General features: G+C 41.9%; 1 protein-coding gene across 1 annotated transcript in view; it reads right to left on the bottom strand.

The window, feature by feature from the left end:
* tgfbi (transforming growth factor, beta-induced) overlaps positions 1-22,230 on the bottom strand; it is a 48,977-nt gene that overhangs the window by 16,627 nt on the left and 10,120 nt on the right. Inside the window, exons 3-8 of the mRNA XM_041194231.1 lie at positions 15,820-15,884; positions 10,805-10,962; positions 9,504-9,668; positions 9,225-9,371; positions 7,024-7,165; positions 4,224-4,436 (exon numbers count right to left, since the gene is read on the bottom strand). Of these exons, the coding sequence (XP_041050165.1) occupies positions 4,224-4,436; positions 7,024-7,165; positions 9,225-9,371; positions 9,504-9,668; positions 10,805-10,962; positions 15,820-15,884 (890 nt within the window). The remainder of the gene's footprint in view (positions 1-4,223; positions 4,437-7,023; positions 7,166-9,224; positions 9,372-9,503; positions 9,669-10,804; positions 10,963-15,819; positions 15,885-22,230) is intronic.

The following is a 22,230-nucleotide window of genomic DNA, read 5'->3' as shown; positions in this document are numbered from 1 at the left end:
GTGACACTACGTCAGAATTAAAACCCTATAGATGCTGATAGGACTGTATGTTGTAGCATACATGCAGATAAGGGATCTCGCACATGAGGAGCCCACAACTGTGCAATAACAGCACTTCGAAAGAACTTGCACATCCTCCATTCCAGCCGATGGTCCAGTTTCTGATGTGGGTGCCACATGCAGCATTCCTGACTTCCATATTCCTCAGCTTATCACACAAAGCACATCCTGTGACACCTGAATGCAAACACAGCCAAAGTAGTGAGCACAGCAGACGACCAATATGATCTGCATGATACATGGCCTCTCGAGCTGCTATGCCTATGCCTCAGCCAATGTGTAACACTGCAGTGCGGATGAATGCCTCGCACCAGCATTTATGCCTGAGATGCACCTGCATCTGTTCATGGAGTCTGATCATTGAGTCTCCCTTAAAGTCAAACTTGGGAAGACAACAAAAGATACAATACAAGGGACATCTCAGTGTTTGAGCCTTTGAATACTGAAATCTTATGGGATACAGCAGAGAAGGAAGAAGCCTTCTGAAGTTTCAAAATCAGCTGATGAGCTTATCTTGCTGTTGAACCTCAGCGTGCTGCCCTCATTATTACTGGTAAGAACTGTCTTCATGTTACCATCCTTTTAAGCTCTCTAATGTACAAACACACACTGAGTCATGTACAAGCATAAGTAAATATATTCAAGAAGACCTCAAATGTGCTATATAAAATGTGAAAAGTGTAACCATGGTGAACCCATTAGTCCTCTAGGCAAGGCAGTGCCTTTTGCTCTCTCACACTACTACAAAGTTCCTGTAGTGTTGCCTCTGAGGAGGAGGAGGCAGGCTGCTCACTTCTTGGGCTTCTCACTTCACTTCTCAAGGCAATGAGGAGCATGGTGGCTGGCCTCATCATGTAGGCACCCGCAGGGAATCTCCTTCAGACTGCAGCCTTTGCATCTCTGCATAGGAAGCCATGGTCACTGGCACATGTGAAGCTGACAAGAATTCTGGTGGAGGGACTGGGGAGGGAGAGGAAGGTGAGGGTGCTGAGGAGCTCTTGGTACCTTCACACTCCTCAGTGACCTGCACAGCCCTGGGTTGGCTTCCAGATGGGGTTGATAAGACTGGCTGCTGGTGTGCAGCAGTTGTCCAATCCAGCAAATACTGTGCTAACAGTGAGACTGTTCTGTTAAAGATATGTAGCCCCTCATATACTCCGTGGATGTTAGTGCTCATACTCTTGAGCAGACTGATCCAGGCTATTGTGGGAGGCTTGCACCCTTTCCTTGCTACTGTTGCATCCACGACAAGTGCTGCCACATGTGTCACGCCATGAGATTGGCCAATCTCTCAGGTTCAGATCTCCTGAGGCTGAGCCACCTTGACAATGTGGCAATGGACTCCTCCACTCGCAGTCCAAGAGCTCCCACTGCCTCGGGGAATTCTGCCAGATGTCCACACATCTGCAGCTGTTTATCTGAAGACTGTGCCCCAAAAGGTGATTCCATAGGGTCCATGTTCCTGCCCGCTGGAACATGCTTGTGACTTTCCACCTTTTTCCAAGGGGGATTGTGCACAAACATCTGTGATTCTGACACCTTCTCCTGCACTCTGGTGCAGTGACTTTCACCCTGTGCCATCAACTCTACATGCGAGATCCATCCCTCCGAAGTGCTTGTATCTGAGTTGGTGGGGTGTGGGCTAGTCAGATGTGACACTGCCTCCTCTGACATCTCTTCCTCCTCTTGATGCCTAAGGGGTAGTTTGGCCAGGGGAATTGGTGGGGGTGGGGCGTTGGTGGGGGTGCAGGGTACCAATAGTGGTGGTGACCAGGCAGAGCTGGGACCTGTGTGTGATACAGAAGGACTAAATTAGGTTTAGCTTTTCTCTTAGTGAAAGCACACTCTGATGCATGCCATTGCCTTAACTCTGCTCACACTGCCCTTCTGATGCAACCACATGTTTGCACTCCCTCTCTTGCCAACGTTTCCTTGTGCTTAGTGAACTGATAGCATTGCCACCATGTGCCAAGGCAATCTCAACACCCCTCTTCATCACCTGATACTGGCAATTCACCCCCCAACCCCAGTCCGGGCCATCTTCTTAGCATTCTTTGCCCTTTTCAACTGCATCGATAACATGATTTTATTTTAGTTTGATATATAATCCATAGAGGGATATTTCTCTCACTGTGTCTGTGTATCACAGTGCTCATTCACACCAGTCTGCGTGCACCCAGATGAGCTGCTCACTCATACAAGCATCGATGTTGAGGCAGAGGTATGTGCAATATCTCGCACCTTAGCTGCAGTATGCAAATATGGTCCTTCACTGGGACCTCTGCCGGAACAGGTAATTGAATCTTTTCCTGCGCTGAACCCATGGGTGCTGATGGTCTCCTGCTGTGCTCACTGCAGCCGCAATTTGAATCCAGGACTTCTTGGCTGCTGCAAGGGCATTACTGTGGCCAGCAAGGTACAGAACTGGTCTCCTCTTCTGGACCTCATCCACTAAATGTGAAGATCCTGGTCAGAAAAGTGTGGGGCAACTGGACCCATCTCCCACCTTGTGCTTCTCCTGTGTGACATTCTAGCAATAAAAATGTAAGGCGAAAAGGGTCATGAGTCATTCAGATTATGATGCTCTCATTTATTTTTGTGTGCTTACATGCACTAAACAATTTCACCATATCATCAATGATTACTGGTAAGGTTTGGTGGAGAAATCGGCTCTGTGCACATGCTTGGTGCCATGTATGTTGCGGTTGTAACTCCAAGGTAGCATGTTGTGCCCTGCGACCACTGACAGCCCTACTGGTTTACTCCCTCTTGGTCACACTGTTATACCATGACAGTATGTAGCTGTCAAGGATCAACAGTGTGGGCACATGGTGATAGATGGGTGGCAAGGGCAAGTGGATGGGAGAATGAGCATGGCACTGTTCATCATTCATCCACCCACTGAGTCTTGGCAGCTAACTACATGACTGCGTAATATCTGTACCTGGTAGTGATGGCAAAGCGATGCCATCGCCATGGGTGTGTCTTGAGAATTCACTCTATGCTTTCAGTGGTTCAGCAGGGTACACTTTGAATAGGCAGTATCAATGGCAATTCTCCCACAGGGAAAGCCCATGATGGGCCTTCTGTTCCAGGGTCAGCTAACAGTTGGATAGTATTTACAGCTTTGACACTCACCTGACAAGTCAATGATTTCTCCTCCGAGGCATAGGAACTTGAGCATTGATGGCCTACTTCTCAAATTGGCTTTTCTGAGGGCCCGCTTTATTATCTGCACTTGAGTTGCCCAACCTGCACTAGGCCTGCCTCCTCCCCTCACTACTTCCTGGGTCATCTGCCCTGACTCCTATTCTAGCCCACCACCCCACACCCACACCCCACTCCAGAACTGAAAATTGGAAATTCAGGCAGACGTTTTTAGAGGCTGGGTTCGCTGAGCTGGGAAAATCTCCTGTCTCTGCGCACCCGACCCAGAAGCAAAAATCTGGATCTGAGTGTCATAGTATATGAATTCCTGAAATTCTCGATCAGTGACATAAAGTCATTGCAATAACAATTAAGTGTTAGTGCCAAAAATACATCCTATCAGGTAGAACATAAGATACTCTCCTTTTATAGATCCTTAGTTGAGACTCATTTAAATCATTGCATCTAATTTTATTCCCCTAGGTGAGATAGAGGCCCTAGGAGAGGTTCAAATGTGGGTCACTAGAATAATAAATAGATTAAAAGCCTTTAACTATGATAAGAGGCTGAGGAAGCTGAGGCTTTTTAACTGAAAAATGAGAGTAGACATCAGACGTTTACATAAAAGTCACAGCAGAGAAACAGGCCATTTTTAAAACTTCATTCTTTCATGTTGTAAGCATTTCTGGCAAGACCAGCATTTATTGCTCATCCCTAATTTTCCCCATGTAGGATGGTGGTGAACTGTCTTCTTGAACTGAAATTGTATTGAACTAGAGTGAAGTCAAATTTTATTAATACTAAGAATAACAGAAATTATATTCATTCATAATGCATATAAATTTAAGAAAGCAATTCAAATGCTGGTGGATTTCCATAATCCTTAAAGATTTCAGTTATATCACTAACTGTATATATATATTTGTTACATTGAGATCATCTTTATCCTTACAGCAAATTCCTTCAATATTGAATGTTGATGAGATGGAACAATGATATCACAGACTGCTGCTTACCAGAATCGGGGATCAATAGTTCATCAATCGTATGAATGACCCCATTTGTTGTTAGTAAGTCCTTGTTGGTAATGATGTTCTTGCCATTGATTGTAAGGCTGTTACCATCACAGCCTACCTCCAATGACGAGCCCTCCAAGGTTTCCATGGGCGCGCCTGAGATGATGGCTTCTGCACATTGTATTTTTCTCAAAATATGATAATTCAGCAGAGCTGTGGAAATAATGCAGTGGCAGAATTTTCACTCATTTGTTGCTAAGTTAATAAAATGCCTTATTCTCAAATATTCATTTTTTAATTAATGTATGATTTTTATATATGTATTAAAATTCAGTAGAGTAAGTATACAATAGAACCTAAGATGTCAGTTGCAGCACCCATGCCTCTGAGTCAGAAGGTTGTTGATGCAATCTCCACTCTGGGGCTTGAATCGTAATCTGGGCTACCACAACTGAGGAACTGCTGTATTGTCCATTGCAGTGGTCCCCATAGGTAAGGGTACAAATTAAAACAGGATTGAACTTGTTGTGATGTTTTTCTTATTGAATAGACTGCCAACATTCACTGTCCATGTTCACATGTACAGAATGTATACATGGATAAGGTCATGGACTCATGACTAAGGTCAGAGCGTGTGAAGTCTAGTGACAACTCGCAGAATGGATGGCAAGCTGACTACATTACAAAAAACAGAGAGAAGGGTATAAAGGTAGTTTCTCTGAAAAAGCTAGGAAGTCATGTTTTACACTGAATCAATGCAGTTCAACATTCACACAACTGATATGGATTCAGAATTTTCAAAATCTGCAGATGCAATCAAATTGGGAAGGTGTAGTTAATACAGAGGAGGACTGTGACAAAATAGAAGAAGACATTAATAAACTTGCAGAATGGGCATGTAACTGGTAAAAGGACTCCAATATTTGTATGTGTGAGGTGATAGATTTTAGTATGAAGGAAAAGAAGGTTGAAGAGAGATCTTGTGGTGCAATGAGTAGCATTCCTGCCTCTGAGTCAGCAGCTCCAGGTTCAAGTTCCACTCCAGGACCTGATGGCCAAGGAAGATGCATTCATAATGCAGACAAACAGGTCGAGTATCAACTTGCAAATTCTTTCAACTTACGTCAATGACAGATGTTAAGCATGGGAGAGATTCCTGATCAGTAATGTGATGGAAAAAGTATTGGAGCCTCTACCATCATGGATTATAAAATGCAAGTAAAAGTGTGTGTTGCCATCGCAACTCGGACTCCTTGGGGGCACCGGCTGGCTCAGTTTGCCGGACAGCCAAGCTGGATCGGCACTGGGCTTGATCCCTGTTCCAGCTGGGATGGATTCAGGACCTGCCCCCTTTCCCTACCCATGGTGGAGATCATGGCACTGTGCCTTCAGGTAGAAAACTAAATAAGAAGCACATATATTTTTGAAAAATAAATGCGTAAAGGAGCAAAGGATATGGAAGTGCAAATATACAAATCACCAGAAGTAGTGATGCAGATCGATAAGGCCATAAAAAAGTGCTGGGTTTCATTTTTAGAGGGAGAAAATTAAAAAGCAGAGAAGTTATGTTAAACTTGTATGAATCCTTTAGACTAAGAACAGTGCTGGTCTCTATTAAACAAAAAGTTTAAAGAGCACTGGAGAAGGTGAGGAAAATATTTACTAGAATGGTAGCAATAAAACTGAGGGGATATACTTGTCAGGAACAATTGGACATGCTCTGGCTCTTTTTTGAGAAAAGAAAAGTCTAAGAGCTGATCTGATAGAGATTGCTAAGATTATGAATAGCTTTGATAGAGTAGATGTAGAAAAGGTGTTTCCACTTGTAGGGAGACCAGAACTACATAGGAGTACATAGGATATACTGCACAGAAACAGACCATTCAGCCCATGCCAGTGTTTGTGCTCCATTTGAGCCTCCTCCCATCTTTTCTCATCTAAGTCTATTATCGTAACACATCCTCTTCTCCCTCATATGTTTGTCTAGCTTCCCCTTAAATTCATCTATCCTACTTGTTTCAATCAATTCCTATGCAAGTGAGGTCCATATTCTCAACACACTTTGGGTAAGCAAGTTTCTTCTAAATTGCCTATTAATTTTCTTGGTGACTATCTTATATTGATGGCCTCTAGTTACGCTCATCCCCACAAGAGGAAACATTCTCTCTGAGTCCACTCTATCAAAACCTTTCATAATTTTCAATATCTCGATTAGGTCGTCCCTTAGCCTTGTTTTTTCAAGAAAAAAAAGAGGCAGTCTCTCAATCCTTTCCTGAGATGTATACACACACATTTCTGATATATCCTTGTAAATCTTCTCTGCATCCTCTCCTGTGCCTCTATGTCCTATTTATAATATGTCAACAAGAACTGCATGCAGTACTCAAAGTGTGGTCTAACCAAGGTTCGATGTAGGTTTAGTATAACATTTCTAGGAACACTTATTAAAAGATAGGAATAAATCCAATAAGGAATTTAGGAGAAAACTTTTATCTAGAGATTGGTTAGAATAAGGAATTTGCTACCACAAGGAGTGGTTGTTGCCGGTAGCATAGATGTATTTAAAGGGAAGCTAGATAAATGCAGCTTGGAGAAAATAACAAAGATTATGCTGATGGAGCTAGATAAAGAAGGTTGGGAGGAGGCTTGCAAGGAGCATAAACAGTAGCATGGACCTACTGGGCTGAATGGCCTTTTTCTGTCCGGTAAATATTATTGTGAGACTATGATGTAAGCAGAATATTGGATACCTGATTAACTTGCATTAACAGCTGTATTGCATTGTTTAGTTCTACCTTACATTTCAAAGCCTCTGGATCTCCTAAGATTCTGTTCAGAGTGGCAGGTGGTATCTTGCTGAATGCAGCATCAGTAGGAGCCAAGAGTGTGTACTCTCCTTCTTGGCTAAGCATTTCCTCAAGACCCGCAGCAGCCACCGCAGCCTATAACACATAGCGCATAAGTACAGGGAAGAAATCCATGTCTGAAATTTCAATATTGAACAAAATAACCTGCACCAGTTTGTAATTCAATAACTACTATCTGCTTAATTTATTTCTTCTGAATTACTATACACCTTAAAACTGATTTTATAAATGCACTTTAATGCTGTGAAATATTGCCCATTGGAAGTATGCTAGGAAAGTGCAGAAGCATTTCTCATGATTTTACATCCGAGGGACTTGCCGATAAAAAGCAGTCAAGGCTTTCCATTGGCAGTACACATTTGTGGATTCAGCCATAAGGCATGTAATAATTTATAGAAAAAAATGCGTTAGAAAGATAACAGTTGTATGAACTTTCAAACTGCATGCCAATTTCTTCCTACCCATTGGGATGACACTTCACATCTTACAATACTTTCTTTTGGTTCAATGATTATATGGATTATTTTGGAAAATAATAGATGGGAATTGAGGTTGCTTTTTGCATCATTTGGCATAGGATCCTAACCTGTCCGTGGATGAGAACAAAACTAAGAATGTCATCAGAACTGAGGGGTGCCCTTCATGTCAATATAATTACAGCTCACATTCCAAAGTGGATTTTGAAATCAGAAATCTCTGGTTGATCAGGATGGTACTGACTGAGGCAAATAAGACTTGAAACCAGGAAGAATTGCTGGCATCCTGATGACTGGAAATTCAGACAAATTCATTGGAAAGGATCTCATTTAAATCCCAAGGCGAATCTGGGCAATTGTTTTATGACAATTCCCTAGAAGCAATGCTAATACATATCCAATTGCAATGCTTTTAATCTGATAGAGAAAGTATTCATTCATATGTGCTCTGCCTAAAGTTCTTGGCTCATGCTGCTTTATCCCGGGCCACTTTCTGTCAGTGGTGGTTTGCCATTTTCTTCCACTCTCAAGGGCAGGATGATAATGCAGTACCACAAGTCTACCTCAGTCAGAATGGGAATTGAACCTGCACTGTTGGTTCTTTTCTGAACCACACGATAGCCATCTAGCCAGCTGAGCTAACTGGCCCCAAATCCGAGAAAGTATTAGCGTGCTATAAAACTGTTAAAAAAATGTAGAGAAAATATTCCTTTGGAACCCTTCAATTCTACAAGTATGAGATGGAAATCAACGCATCCCATCAATCTCAAAAAAAGAGCGTTTCTGTAAGTTGGAAACCTAGACTACCCTTTAAGTTATTCCTAACACATATTGTACTATATCGACAATCATGATGCCATTGATGAGTTTTTCCCTGCTTCATTCACTCTTTTTCTGGGAATTAGTAAGGGAATTGCTGCATGCCGACCGGACCTGAACTCACCAAATTTACAGAATCAAATCACTTGCATGGACTAGACTTGTCTCAGACTCAGGCATGCTCCCACCAGAGGCCTTCACCTAGAACCAAGGATGGGAAGCCAACAACAGCTACAGGCCTAATGTTGTGCAGTATTGGAAATAGTTGCCAGCTGCAATTGTCTTAAAAAAGCAGGGTCTCTCAGTACAGCCTGAGGCATTCAGTGGCTTCCTGAAAAAAAGCAAGGCCGCATTCTTTCCTGGGACTTTTTCCGATTGCTGATCAGTACTAGGACTGATGTTTGCTTCTTCAGGCAGTCTTACATTTGAATCGGCCAAACCTCGGGGAAACTGTGATGGAAAATCCCTAGCCCATCTCATTTCCCTGCCATGACCTTAATTTGCACTAGAAGGAGACAGTTAAGTGAAGTTCTGGAATTCCCAGGTCAAGATAAAGTGGTCTGAAGAACATTGTCTTGTGGCATTGCCTCTCTTCACTATGTTGTTTCTTTGTAATAAGCTTTACCTGGGTGAATTGGCTCCAAAATTAATGACTATTTTTCTTTTATGGGCAAAAGTAACGTAAAAAATCAACTACTGGTGGCAAAATTGAACACTCTGATGAGGAGGTATTAAATACAGAATCCTAGAAACAACAATATGAGCAGGTAAACACTTAATACTGCATTCACAAAATAATCCTACTATTTTAATTAAAGTGACAATCCTTTTATACATACTCTAAGCTGTTGAAAGTTATCATCAACTTCAAGAGTATCCTGAATGGTATTTGTAAAAGCTGTGATGACTTTGTCAATGACATGCACAACACCATTAGTTGCAAGATGGTCTGCCTTCATTATTCGAGCGCAGTTGACTGTAACAATCTGTGTTGAATATAAACGTACAATATTTGAACTGGTCTTTGAAAACATTTAAAATGGTGAAGATTAAGAAAAAGAACAAAAGACAGGTGCAATATGTTTACAGAATAGTTACAAAGAATAAGTTTTTCTTACGCCATTGGGATAGTGGTGTATGAATATATTTAAATCTTGGTACATTGAAGGCAATGTCACACCATGCCTCAGTTCATCTGTGAGAATGCGCCTGTCAATCATATGGTAATGTAGGGCGTTGAGCAACTCAATGTTGACATTGCTTACAAGAGCATCAATAATTTCCTGCATTTAAGAAAAAAGGCAATTAGATCAAACTGCAAAATATCATTCAACTATTAGATATTCTATTAACAGATTACTTTATTTTCCTCTTACACGTCATGTCTCAATAGGCAAATGCTCCACATGATGTGGTGATGTGCCACACAAGTAGAAAGACACAATAGAGCCATAAAAAGTAAGCACTTGGCTTAATCCCATTTCAGTTAAAGTAGAACGTTTCATATTTTCTTTGGCCTCACCCTCCACAGGTTAAGAAGTGAAGCAATAATTTTAGGGTTCCCACTATGACTGCTACCCCATGGCCCCTGATTAGTAATGCATGTGCGGAGCTGGCCACATCACTAGTATTAACAGGGCAGTATGACTACTGACCCCATTTTGAGGCCATTGCCACCTTATTAACACTAGTCAGGCAAGGACATTCCCAATGGCCTCTTGTGTAATATACTGGACTGCCTTATCCTAATATGATATACTGAATTTGGGAGAGGTGAAGTAAGGGGAGAAAATTAGAAGTGATGAAGAAAATATGAAGAATCGATTTCATACATTTTTTGATAATTTCAATGGTTCACTTAATTTCTGCAACTTATTTTATAGCTTTTACATTTATGGAATTTGTCTTTCATTTTTATTAGCATTGTTGGAAGCAACTTGTCACTCTTGCCTCAGGGTCAGAAGGTTGCATGTTCAAATCCTACCCCAGAGATTTGAACACATAATTTATAGGCTAGCACTTCAATGCAGTGCTGAGGGAGGACTGCACTGTTGGAGGTGCCAGCTTCTGGATCAGATGTTAAATGAAGGTCCTAGCTGCCCACTCATTTATTTCACTGCTGTTTGAGAGGCCTTGCTATGCACAAGTTGACTGCTGCATCCAACATTGCAACAGTGAGTATTCTTCAAGAGTGCTTCATTGGCCGTAATGAGCATTGGGACATCCTGAGATTGTGAAAGATCTTATATATATGCCTATTTTTATTCAATCTATTCTGGGTATTCGAAAATGTGGGCTCCTAATTGTAAGAGTTAGTTTGTAAATTATATACATGGGATCAAACTGACAATATCGACCATGCCAATAAGGATTTAGTGTGCTTCAGAGTAAAGTAAAATGCAAAGATGGCATTGAATACTTGAGGCAGAGCAGCCCAGGCTTCATTACTGGGGGCAAACATTGTGAAAGTTCCAGGTCCTTCGATTTCTGCTCTGAGTTTGGCACGTTCAGAATACATTTGAGTGGCACTAGATCCAACATTTCCCAGGGTGTTGTAGATATTATCAATTGGTAAAGCTGTAAAAGAGGGGAAAGGAAAATTTCATTACATATAGTGTCAGAATGTGTTGACAAGTACAATACTGTGATTAACTATATGAACGAAGTCATGATAAGAGAGAATTATAAATATGCAATGGTAATTAAGTTCGCTATTGTTTATCTGAATCACAAATGTATTGGATGTCAAAGGACAAAATTGTGTACGCTGCTCTCTTGCAAGATAAACAGGTGCAGGGGCCACATTTTTCGATCAGCCCATGCACGGCCCTTGTGTGCTGTCTCCTCGTTTGAAAGATTCAGAAGGTAGTGGATGTTCCATCATTGAGCATATCCAAGGTTGGGATAGTTAGATTTTTGGTGTCTCAAGAAATCAAAGGAGATGAGGATTGGGCAAGAAAGTGGAATCGAGGCAGAAGATCAGTCACCATCATATCAAATGACAGAGCTGACCCAAGGGGACACATGGTCTTCTCCTGCTTCTATTTCTTATATTCTTATGTCTTTATGTTCAAAGGCAGTGCAGCTTTGCATGTACTGGTCACAAAACCCCCTGCTCCCCCCATGAGGATGCAGTAATATCCCCTTCCAACTCCAGCAACTAAATACTTCACCTGCAAGTTAGATGGCTGGCTTTTTAAATAGCACTAGTCAGGGGTCCCTCCTGCACCTGAGCACATGTTCAGCTGTGAGCGGTTAACGTAACACTGGACCTGCATGGTCTTTGCAGGAAAACTGTCAGGTCAGTCTGAAAGACTATTTCCTGTCACAATCTGCCCACTGTGAAAGCTTCCAACACATACATGGCACCCCTGTATTCGTGACGTTCCCAACATGGAGTGCCACATGGGCCACACCGAAAGGGCCAGTAACGATGAACCTTCCGTTTTGAGGTCCTCAAGCTTTGGCATTATGGAGCTAACTTTTAGAGTCAACAGCTCTAATTTTCAAATCCTGTTTAAATTGGGCTGTGTACAGCTGTGGCCTGGGCATAACTGCATGTAGGGAACAAACCATTCAAAATGGTGTGTTCTATCCTCCATCCCTATTTTGAATAACTAAAGGCAGGGAGAAAGCTAGTTCGAGAGTTTGGTCAGTCACATGGTTAGGCAAGAAATGTAAATGTATGAGGAGCAGTTCTTAAATGGCTGCAGCTCACAAGAAGAGAGGAAATTGTGGTGACAGATAAGTGGACTAAATGTTCACAATACCAATGCAAGTATGTGCTATTGGCAACCCATTTCACTGTTGAATGTGGACTATAAAATTCTATCCACGTTCATCGCCAATCAAGTCAAATCTCCTCTGGAGTTGGTGATCCACTCTGACCAGACCTGCGCTGTACCCGGCAGGAAGATCTCTGATAAGCAATCCTATCCTGAGTAGCTCAAGGCTATGTACAGGACAGGAGTGTGGACACCTGCCTCATCAGCCTGGACCAGGAGAAGGCTATTGACAGAGAATTGCACACCTACATGGTGGTTGTGCTCTCCAAAATGGGGTTTGGGGAGGGAACTGTAATTGGATCTAACTGCTCTACCCAAACCCAAGTCTGGTGTCAGACAGGGCTCTCCTCTCTCCCCTGTCCTGTTTGTGTGTTGCATAGAACCCTTTGCCAAGTCCATCAAAAAGTTTCAGGTATCAAGTGATGACCCCAGGAAGTGGAGGCACTCAGGTCAAAGCTTCGCTGTATGTGGCTGATGTCATCATCTTCTGCTTGAATCCGCTGTTGGTGCGCAGACTGATGAGCATCCGCAACCAGTTCAACTGGCCTCAGGGGCCAAGATGGGTTGTAGCAAGAGCGAGGCCATGTTTTTTGGGAATTGGGCTGACTGATCCTTTGTCCCCTTCACCATCAGGTCAGACTGCCTGAAGGTGCTGGGGATATTATTCGGAGGGACCGGGGAATGTGCTGGAAACCGAAAAGAGCATATAGCTGTGGTCAAACAAAAACTGGGCATGTGGGAGCGACACTCCCTCTCCATTGTGGGTAAGAACCTAGTCATCAGGTGTGAGGCACTCTCGGTGTTGTTGTACTGTGGTGCAAGTCTGCCCCATTCCTCACTCTTGTGCTGTGGCGATCACCCGAGCCATCTTCCACTTTATCTGGAGATCAAAAATGGACCACGTTCGCAGGGACATGATGTGCAAACCTCTAGATAATGGGGAAAGAAACATACTAACATTGCACTCATCCTGATGGCCACCTTTGTGCGTGGCTGCATCAAGCTGTGCACAGACCCTCAGTATGCAAACACCAAGTGCACTACATGCTGAGGTTCTACCTGTCCTTGGTGATGCAAAGGATGGGTCTGGCCACGCTACCATAGAATGCTCCAAGTAGTTGGGCCGTGCCATACCTCCTATCCCTCATGGCAATATTTATGCAGAGAAACACCTTTGACCACAAGTCCATCAGGCAGTGGTCTGCATGTAACGTCCTGTAGGCCCTTCAGGAAAGGAAGATGTTGGATCCTGTCGGATGGTTCCCTAAGCAGGCTGTCAAAGTCATTTGGCAGAACACCTCATAGCCAGAACTTTCAAATAAGTACTGAGATGTAGCTTGGTTGGCCATTAGAAAGGCCCTCCCTGCCAGATCCTTCCGACGCGTCTGGAGTCTCACCTCCTCCGCACATTATCCTCGAGGGGCTGTGGTGGAAAGTGATCATTGTCCACCTCCTTCTGAAATGCGCCTTTGCAAAGAAGGCCTGGAAGATGCAATGGTTTATCCCAAGCAGCTCCTTGATGCAGGACTCTGTGCTCTATGGACTGTACCCAAGGACGCACACCTAGACAAACATCAACTGTAGCTGGAGGATCATCAACTCAGTGAAAGATGCTCTTTGGTCTGCCCAAAACCCTTTGATCTTCCAGTGCAAAGAGTTGTCCATGACTGAGTGTTGCAGACTGGTACAATCCTGGGTCCAGGACTATGTGCTGAGGGATGCACTAAAGCTTGGGGCAGCCGCTGCAGAGGTGCAATGGGGAAAGATCACTGTCTAAAACTTCACAGCCATAGTGCACTGAGGGGCTGGGAATTGTATAGAACCCCATGGGCTGCATGACTCACCTTAAATGTATACAGTGGCCAGAATTCTCACGTCAACGTGCCAATGCGTAAAATGATGCGTGGTGACGTCGGGCATGCATCCCAGCGTCATTCAGATCTTTTGTCAAAGGCATGTTAAGGCCATTAATAAACCAGTTAAAGTAATTATCAACGCTGCCTATCTTACCTTAAAGTTGGCAGGTAGGTGAAGAGCCCAAGCGGCCTTCGCGTTTTTCAGGAAACCTCATCCACAGGCGGGATGAGGTTTCCTGAAGGTTTTATTAAATAAATAATTTTTTTTCCCACAATTCGGAAACATGTTCCAGCTCATGTGACATTGTTACACGAGGGGACATGTCTAAATAATTTTAATCTTTCTTTATTAAAAACTTTCAATATGAACTTTATCTCCCTAGATTTCTGCGCTCTTTCACAGGCCCCAATTCTCCCTCATTCCCCAACCCGCACAAGTAGCATTCTACCAGGCATGTGTCGCACTGGGCGGGCCTTATTTGGCCACCAACGTACAATGGCGTCGCGCACCCGCCTGTGCCCACTCCCGCCCAGCTCGCCCAACAGGCAGAAAATTTTGCCCAGTAAATATCACAATTGTATTGAAGCCCCTCAGTTTGCAACATGGTCTATGTAGAAAATGTGAATATCATTACACTATAATGAACATTTTGAAATGTTTTTAATTTTATTTCAAATATTTTATGAATAAAGTATATTTTTGCAAGAAATTATTTAAATAATGCTTCCTTCCATGCTTAAAAGCTGGAGTTTCTACTATAAATGCTGCAACCTCACAGGGTCTCCTTCTTTAGGCGGAAGACCGTAGGCTGCATTTAATAAATGGGGTGGACATCTCGCCACCACCCCCCTCCACCTCCCTCACCTAAGGAAAATCACCTGGAAGCCAATTCACACCATGCAAGCCCAGCCACAGCCATAACATGTTGCAGGTGAGCTAAATTAGTGGGAGTTCCGCCCCTCACTGGAAAGAAAGTCTCGCCTTCGGGAGCTGCCAATCAATCCAGTTGGGCAGCAGCTCCAGCATTCCTTGCAGTGCCAAGAGCTCAGTAGTGGGCGCTGCCGGAATTGCAACCAGTCCCAAGAATGCGGTCCAATGGATCCCGGAGAGAGGTAAGTAAATGTACCACTCTGCGAGCCTGACTGACAATCTTAAATTGGTTGTTAGCATAATTCTTAGCACACTGAGGATTATTTAGCAAACATTATCCAATCTTGCAATCACATCTAATGGTGGACACTGTGTTTTGAGTTTTGCAAATATGGGCTGGTTGGGTACGGTCCGTAACCTGCCCATTGCAAACAGTGTAAGGAACACGCTGTTTGGTACAATCCACCAGTCTTTGGGACATTTACATATACTGGAAGCTACACATATTAATACTCTGGGCTCAATTCTTTGTAGACAGAAAGAACATGTACACATACTGCACCTGTTTCAGCTAAAAAAAATGACAACCACTCACTGGTTCATTTTCCAGGGCAATGCCTTGACCAATCGGAGTCATGGCAGCCTAGTTTAAATTTCAAACAATGCTTGGCAGTTAACTGTCAGTCACCATCAACTGGTGCATTCTCCATTTAAATGTGTCTAACAATCAGAGTCTACTTGCCAACCAATCAGCACTCTCTTCTCATACAGTATAAATACTTTGTTTCCCCTGACATTGGTATTTTCGTGCAAATTGTCCTGATGTGTGCAAGACGAAAAGCTTCGACAAAAATCTCTCTTTTTTGGCAATGATCAAGTATTATACTACTAAATTATGTATTGATTATTGTTAATATCTTACCAACAGGGCATCCTTTTTCACCATGTGCCTTTGAGTACCCCGGGCAGCATTCATATCTTATAACCCTGTAAAATAAGTTAAATAGGTTCCAATTATGGAAAGCTGACTTTTTTCTCCATGCTAGCAAATTAAAAACTTTGCTGCACTATGTTGTGCCTGAACAAGGTTTGATCAGGACTAGAGTTTAGTATGAATTAGAATTACTACAGTTGAAACAAATGTCTTCTACCAATGCTGTAAAGAGGGATCATTTGTTAACATAACGTTTGAGTTATCAGCAACTTATTCTGACCAATTCTGAGCTGTGTTGAATACAATAAAATATTTCAATGTTCAGTGTAATTATAGGTTAAGATCCAATGTGTTCGGGATCCCTTAGAATCAGGTCCATTCAAGCGTGATGCAGCCATTAGTTGGAAAAAATGGAAACACACTCTGTGCCCAGGCCTCAGTCCAGCTTGGCTCAGTTGCTTGTGCATATTTTCTAAATTAAAGTGCCACATACAGCGAAGTTCAAGCCCATGGAATAAAAGGGAGTGGGACCATTGGCTGAGCGACAGCAAATAGAGGAGTGGTGAACTATTGTTTTTCAGACTGGTGGAAGGAATAGAGTTGGGATCCCCAGGGGTCGGTACTAGGACCACTGGTTTTCTTGATAGATATCAATGACCTAGACATGGGTGCGCAGGGTGCAATTTCAAAATTTGCAGATAACACAAAACTGGGAAATATTGTGAAGTGTGAGGAGGATAGTGATAGACTCCAAGAGGACATAGTGGTGGAATAGATGGGCATGTGGCAGATGCAATTTAATGCAGAGAGGTGCGAAGCGATTCATTTTGGAGGGAAGAATGAGGAGAGGCAATACAAATAAAGGAAACAATTCTAAAGTGGTTGCAGGAGCAAAGGGACTTGGGGATTTGTGTATACAGATTGTTGAAGGTGTCAGGTTGAGATAGTGGGCAAAAAGACATGCATGATCCTGGGCTTTATAAATAGAGGCATCGGTATGAAAGCAAGGGAATTATGTTGAACATTGGTTCAGCCTCAGCTGGAATATTGTTTCCAATTCTGGGCACCGCCCTGTGAAAGTTTCATAGAGGTGCAGAAAAGATTTATAAGATTGGTTCCAGGAATAAGGGATTTCAGTAAAGTGGATAGATTGGAGAGGCTGGGGCTGCTGTCCAAAGAAAAGAGAAGGATGAGAGGAGATATGATAGGTGTGTTCAAAATCATGAGGGGACTGAATAGGATAGATAGGGAAGAACTGCTCTCATTGACAGAAGGGTCAAGACCCAGGGACATTGCTTTAAGGTGAATAACAAAAGAACCAAAGATGACAAGAGAAAAACCTTTTGCACACAGCCAGTGGTTAGGGTCTGGGAATGTGGTGGAGGCAGAGTCAATTATAGCTTTCAAATGTGAATTGGATAAGCACCTGAGGAGAAAAAAAGTTGCAGGGACATGAAGATAGGGCAGGGCAGTGGGACAAATGGAGTTGCTCTCACAGAGAGCTGGCAGCGACAAAATGGGCCGAATAATCTCCTCCTGCGCCGTTACCATTCCACAATTCTATGATTCTATGAAAAGTCTGCGACATCTTCACAACTTTAACAAATAATGTGGCCTGGCACTTCAGTAAGCCCAGGAGCCTGGGAGAAGGAAAAGACTGGTCAATACCAACGGATCAGACTGCCCCAGTACAATGCTCTGACGCAGGTCCCAGGCTCAGGCATCAACTTGCCTCCTTCTTCACAACAACCCTTCGCCCACCACCAACCCTCTAAAGTGCTGCAACATGTTTATAGGATGCACATTGACAATATCTGCGAACAATGGTCACGCTGTGTACACACAGTGATGAACTTCATGCTGATAGTGCCTTACATTGGCAATGTTTTACATTGACAGCATTTTACACTGGCAGTGTGTCACATTGGCTGTACATTATGATAAATTACTTTTCATGAGTAGTATTTTACACTGTCAGTACCCATGCTGTCACTACCTTTCTCTGGCAGTATTTCATAATGGCTGTACTTGACACTGATAATGTATCAATACAATCAATGACAATATGCACTCCTTGACCATTATATACCTTTGTATAACAATTACAGCACTTTTAACTGTTTAATTGATGCCTTTGGAAAAAGCAGTTGAAAACCCGATTTAATACTTCCAGTACATTTACAAGACAAAAACAATTCTGAGTTATCCTTCAAGCATAAAGTAAAGTTGATGCAGTTATATACATTTTTCATTAACTTTACAAATAAATAGAAAATAGAGTGTAGATGAAGTGATAAACAGGAAACATTTGCCAACATTGTTTATAACCAAATGTGCTAATATTCATTAATACCTCAAACTATTAGCAGTACATTCGGAGGACTTACAAGGTAGAAAGTGTAAAATGATGGGATTATCAAATGCCCACAGTGAAGTTGGAAAGTCACACCTATGATAAGAAGTTTGTTACATAGTGCATGCATTTTACTGAAGACTTATTGCAAGTTAATACATACGGTACCTGTTGCTTTTGTAGGTTGCACAATGAAAAGACTTTTCATTGTTTCAATATGTCATGTTGTGTGACACTCAATAACTGTTAGTTTATTCTATTTATTGCACAATTTGATCACCAGGTTCTCAACAAATAACTTAATATGCATTCTGAAATGTTTTTCTTCAACCTTATTTTTTCCCAGTAAATTGAATTTCAGTTTTTCAAACTAAGGGCTTACACTAGTAAAAAAGGTACAATTATTTATTTTACAATAAAACTGTATCCAATAAATTCACTTTTATCATTTTTAATGACTTAAGTAAAAGTTTTTACTTCAAACCTTCATCTTCTCCTGGGCTAGGACTTGATAGTTTTGCCAAGAGCTGGGACTATGTGAACATTTGAATTAGTTCAAAATTCAGCTAGTGTTTTATTTTTGCAATGTGAGCCTTACAGACAAGTGTGCCCCTATTTTAACATCAGTGCTCAAATTGAAGGCTGTGGCTGACTGAGGCCTTCAGCAGTTACATACTGGATCCAAATTGGAGGTGAGGAAGGCTGCTGCAAAAACCTCTCCTCTCACTGGAGCACCTCAAGGTCTTTACTGCCACTTCCCAGGGCATTCTGCTACTTTTCACATGGATGTGGTGATGTGAGGCGGGCGTGAGGGAAATTTTCATGGATCCGCTGCCATTTGAGTAGAGTAGGTGAGTATAAGGAGTGGCCAGCGATCATAAAATTGAGAAGTAGAAAACTTCCCCAAAAAAACCCTTCTTTCTGTAAAGAAAGGGGAGAGGCTGATTCACACACCAGTTGCTTGATTATATTTTTGTTACCCATAGTAGTTTATGCCCTGAGCCACTCCCTTCACTCTTGATGCTTGCTCATCGTTTTCTCAAACTATTGTGACCTTTTGGTTTTCTCTGGGAATGTGCTCCAAGCAATCCTTCTTAAATTGGGATTTCTTCCTTAGTGCTCATCTAGTAAAGATTGAGTTTATTGGACTGTTTCGACTTAGTTTTGTGAATAATTGTAGTTGGAAACATTATTTAGGTGAGTTATTTATAATCTTGTGAAAATTTCCAATTCTGCACTGTATGCACCCACATAAATAAATACATAGCTGTGTTAAAATCCTATTTCATTTCTGACAGGCTACTCGTGTTTCAGCAAAACAGAACTTTGATTTATTCATTTATTATGACTAATTTAGCAGCACAGTTTCCTGATCTCCAAAATCTGGCTTGAATTCTGCAGTGCACTTTAATCTGTATTGACACTGCAATGGAGCTAGGTGGCAGGCTAGTTCACATACTTGAGAGGAAGTCCCAACGAACTGAGGCGGGTCTTTTAAACAGTCCCTGTGGTTGCCTGAGTTCTGCATCCAGGAACACCAGACCTCCCTCTGCCTGACACCACCATACTCACCACCAACCCCTCCCCCAACCAACGCTGTCAAATTTTGTTTTATGATGCTCTTGTGAAGTGTCTTGGGACATTTTTATTAGATTAAAGGTTTTATATGAATAAAAATTGTTGTTGTTGAAGCACTCACCAGTGCTCCATTTGAAGTTCTTGATGCAGGGACAGGGTCAGAAACCAAGTGGAAACAAGTCCTTCACAACTTTTCTTCCCTTTTACCCCAAGTTTACCAAATGTCCAGCTCATTGTGGCACAAAATATCTGGGCTTTATTCTTTTCCTGGATTTGGTATAGTTCGACTTATGGAAATAGTACATGTGGTAGTTGAAACGAATAATATAAATACATTTTACGGAGAGCTGGATAATGACAGGAGGGAAATAGGACAGAACAATATACTGATTAATTGGCTTGACAGGGGGCTTCCAAGGAGCATAAACATTGGCATAGAGCTGGAACAAAAGGCTGTTTTCTACGCTTTATTTTCTGTGGAAGGCAGGAAGAAAAGAATTTATCTTTCCTGACCTCAGGACCTCCCAAATCGCTTCTGAGCCAATTAAGGGCTTTTTGAAGTATATTCACTTTTGTATTGTAGGAGATGTGACAACCAATTTGTACACAACTAGCTCCTGCAAACAACAGTATGGATAATGACCAGATGATCTGTTTCAATGGTAATCTTTGAGGTACAAATATTGGCCAGGGCAACAGGGAGAACTCCCCTGCTCTTCAAACATTGATGTGATATCTTTTTCATCCAACTAAGAGGGCAGACAGGGCCTTGGTTTAACAACTTGCCTCTGAGGGACAGCACTCTGGAAGTACCAGTGTCAGCTTTGATTTTGAACCCAAGTCCCTGGAATGGGCTTGAGCCCACAGTCTTCTGACTGAGAGGCGAGAACCTCTGCTGATAAATCCATAATTCTTTGTGGTGTGGTTAAAACATACAGAAAGAAAGACATTTTATGAGGTTTATCCAATAACGTTTTCAAAATTCATAAGCGGTAGCAAAGTTAGAGATTTTATTTAAAGTATATTCAACAAGTGGTGTTGGCCAGCTCAGAATCAATGATAAATAAATATACCTTTATAGAGGTAGCAGTAGATAAAAGAGACATAACTAACAGAAGGATTGGTGCCATTTCATGGAATATGGGACACTGGCATTAGCACTGGAACAGGAAGGAGCTGTACAATGGGCTGGGCTCAGCCTGAACCAGAATGGGATCAGAGTGGAAATGATTAGCAAGTTGTCTATAGGACCTTAAACTAATAAGGTGGTAGGGTAGGTTTCTGCTAAAAATAACATAAATCTGAAGATAAAAGAAGCAGGAGACTAAGAGCCAAACTAAGGTAGGGAATGAGCTTAACAAAAATGGTGGCAGGGAAATCAACAACTATAAAACATAAGTATAAAGGGACTTATACAATTAAAATAAAAGGAACAATTATTAAAGACAGTTCAAATTTTTGCAAGACAATTTGAATCTGACATCAAATACGGTTTGCACCTTAATAGTTTTGTTGTGTTGACCAAACTTTACAGCAGCAGACTAACAGAGAATCACAGAACATCACCCCATTTTCTTCTGGGTAGGGATGTAACTTCATTGATCCTTTCAACCCTGATTCTCAAAGAGTTGTGAAAGAAAGATCAAAGTCTTCCTAGGCCTCTAGTTATGCACACAGCCCTAGATGACAAGCATTATCGCAAACAAGATCCTGAGAAATGCTATAATTCCCACGAAACTTCCAAATGATCAATCTGTTTGCCAGTCATCATGCAATAAATTAACTTAGCCCCATAGTCTTGAATAAGGAAGTGGACAATCTCGCCCATCTCCTTTCATAATGTGGCAAGAAAAGAAGTCACCAGGCATGAATCGTACATTCTGCAAACCATATCCTGTACCTTTGCAGAAAATAAACAACAGTCATAAGAACAAAACCTTAATCATATGAGGTTAAACCACTTGATTCTATGTATATAAGGATAGATTACTTTACATTGCACAGCAATGTGCAAAGCATCCAAAATAAAAGAGGGGAACTGGAGACAATAGTCTGTGGCAGTGAACTAAATTAGGCAGAAATAATTAAACCAAAACTTCATTTAGAACAGGACTGACAATTAAAAATTGCAGGTTATAACATAATCAAAAAGGATAGGGAAGAAAGTAGGTGGAGTGGTATAGCTGCACTAATTAGTGATAACATATTGACAGTAGAAAAAGGGACATTATTAACAGGAGGATAGAAATAGAATCCAGATGTATTGAAAAAAAAATCATAGGAAGGTGTTAATCACACTATTAGGGGTATACTACATGCCACCATATAGTAGAAAGGAGGCAAAGGAAGAAATATGTAAGCAAATGTGTGAAATGCAGAAAGGACATAGGATAATATTCATCCAAGATTTTAGCTACCCCAATATAATCTGGCAAGAAGAGGTAGAGAAAGAGGTATAGGGAACAGAA

Source organism: Carcharodon carcharias, chromosome 8 (assembly GCF_017639515.1).
Source record: "Carcharodon carcharias isolate sCarCar2 chromosome 8, sCarCar2.pri, whole genome shotgun sequence".
In the NCBI taxonomy this organism is placed as follows: domain Eukaryota; kingdom Metazoa; phylum Chordata; class Chondrichthyes; order Lamniformes; family Lamnidae; genus Carcharodon; species Carcharodon carcharias.
The sequence above is the reverse complement of the archived record's forward strand: the minus strand, read 5'-3'. Positions and strand labels throughout refer to the sequence as shown.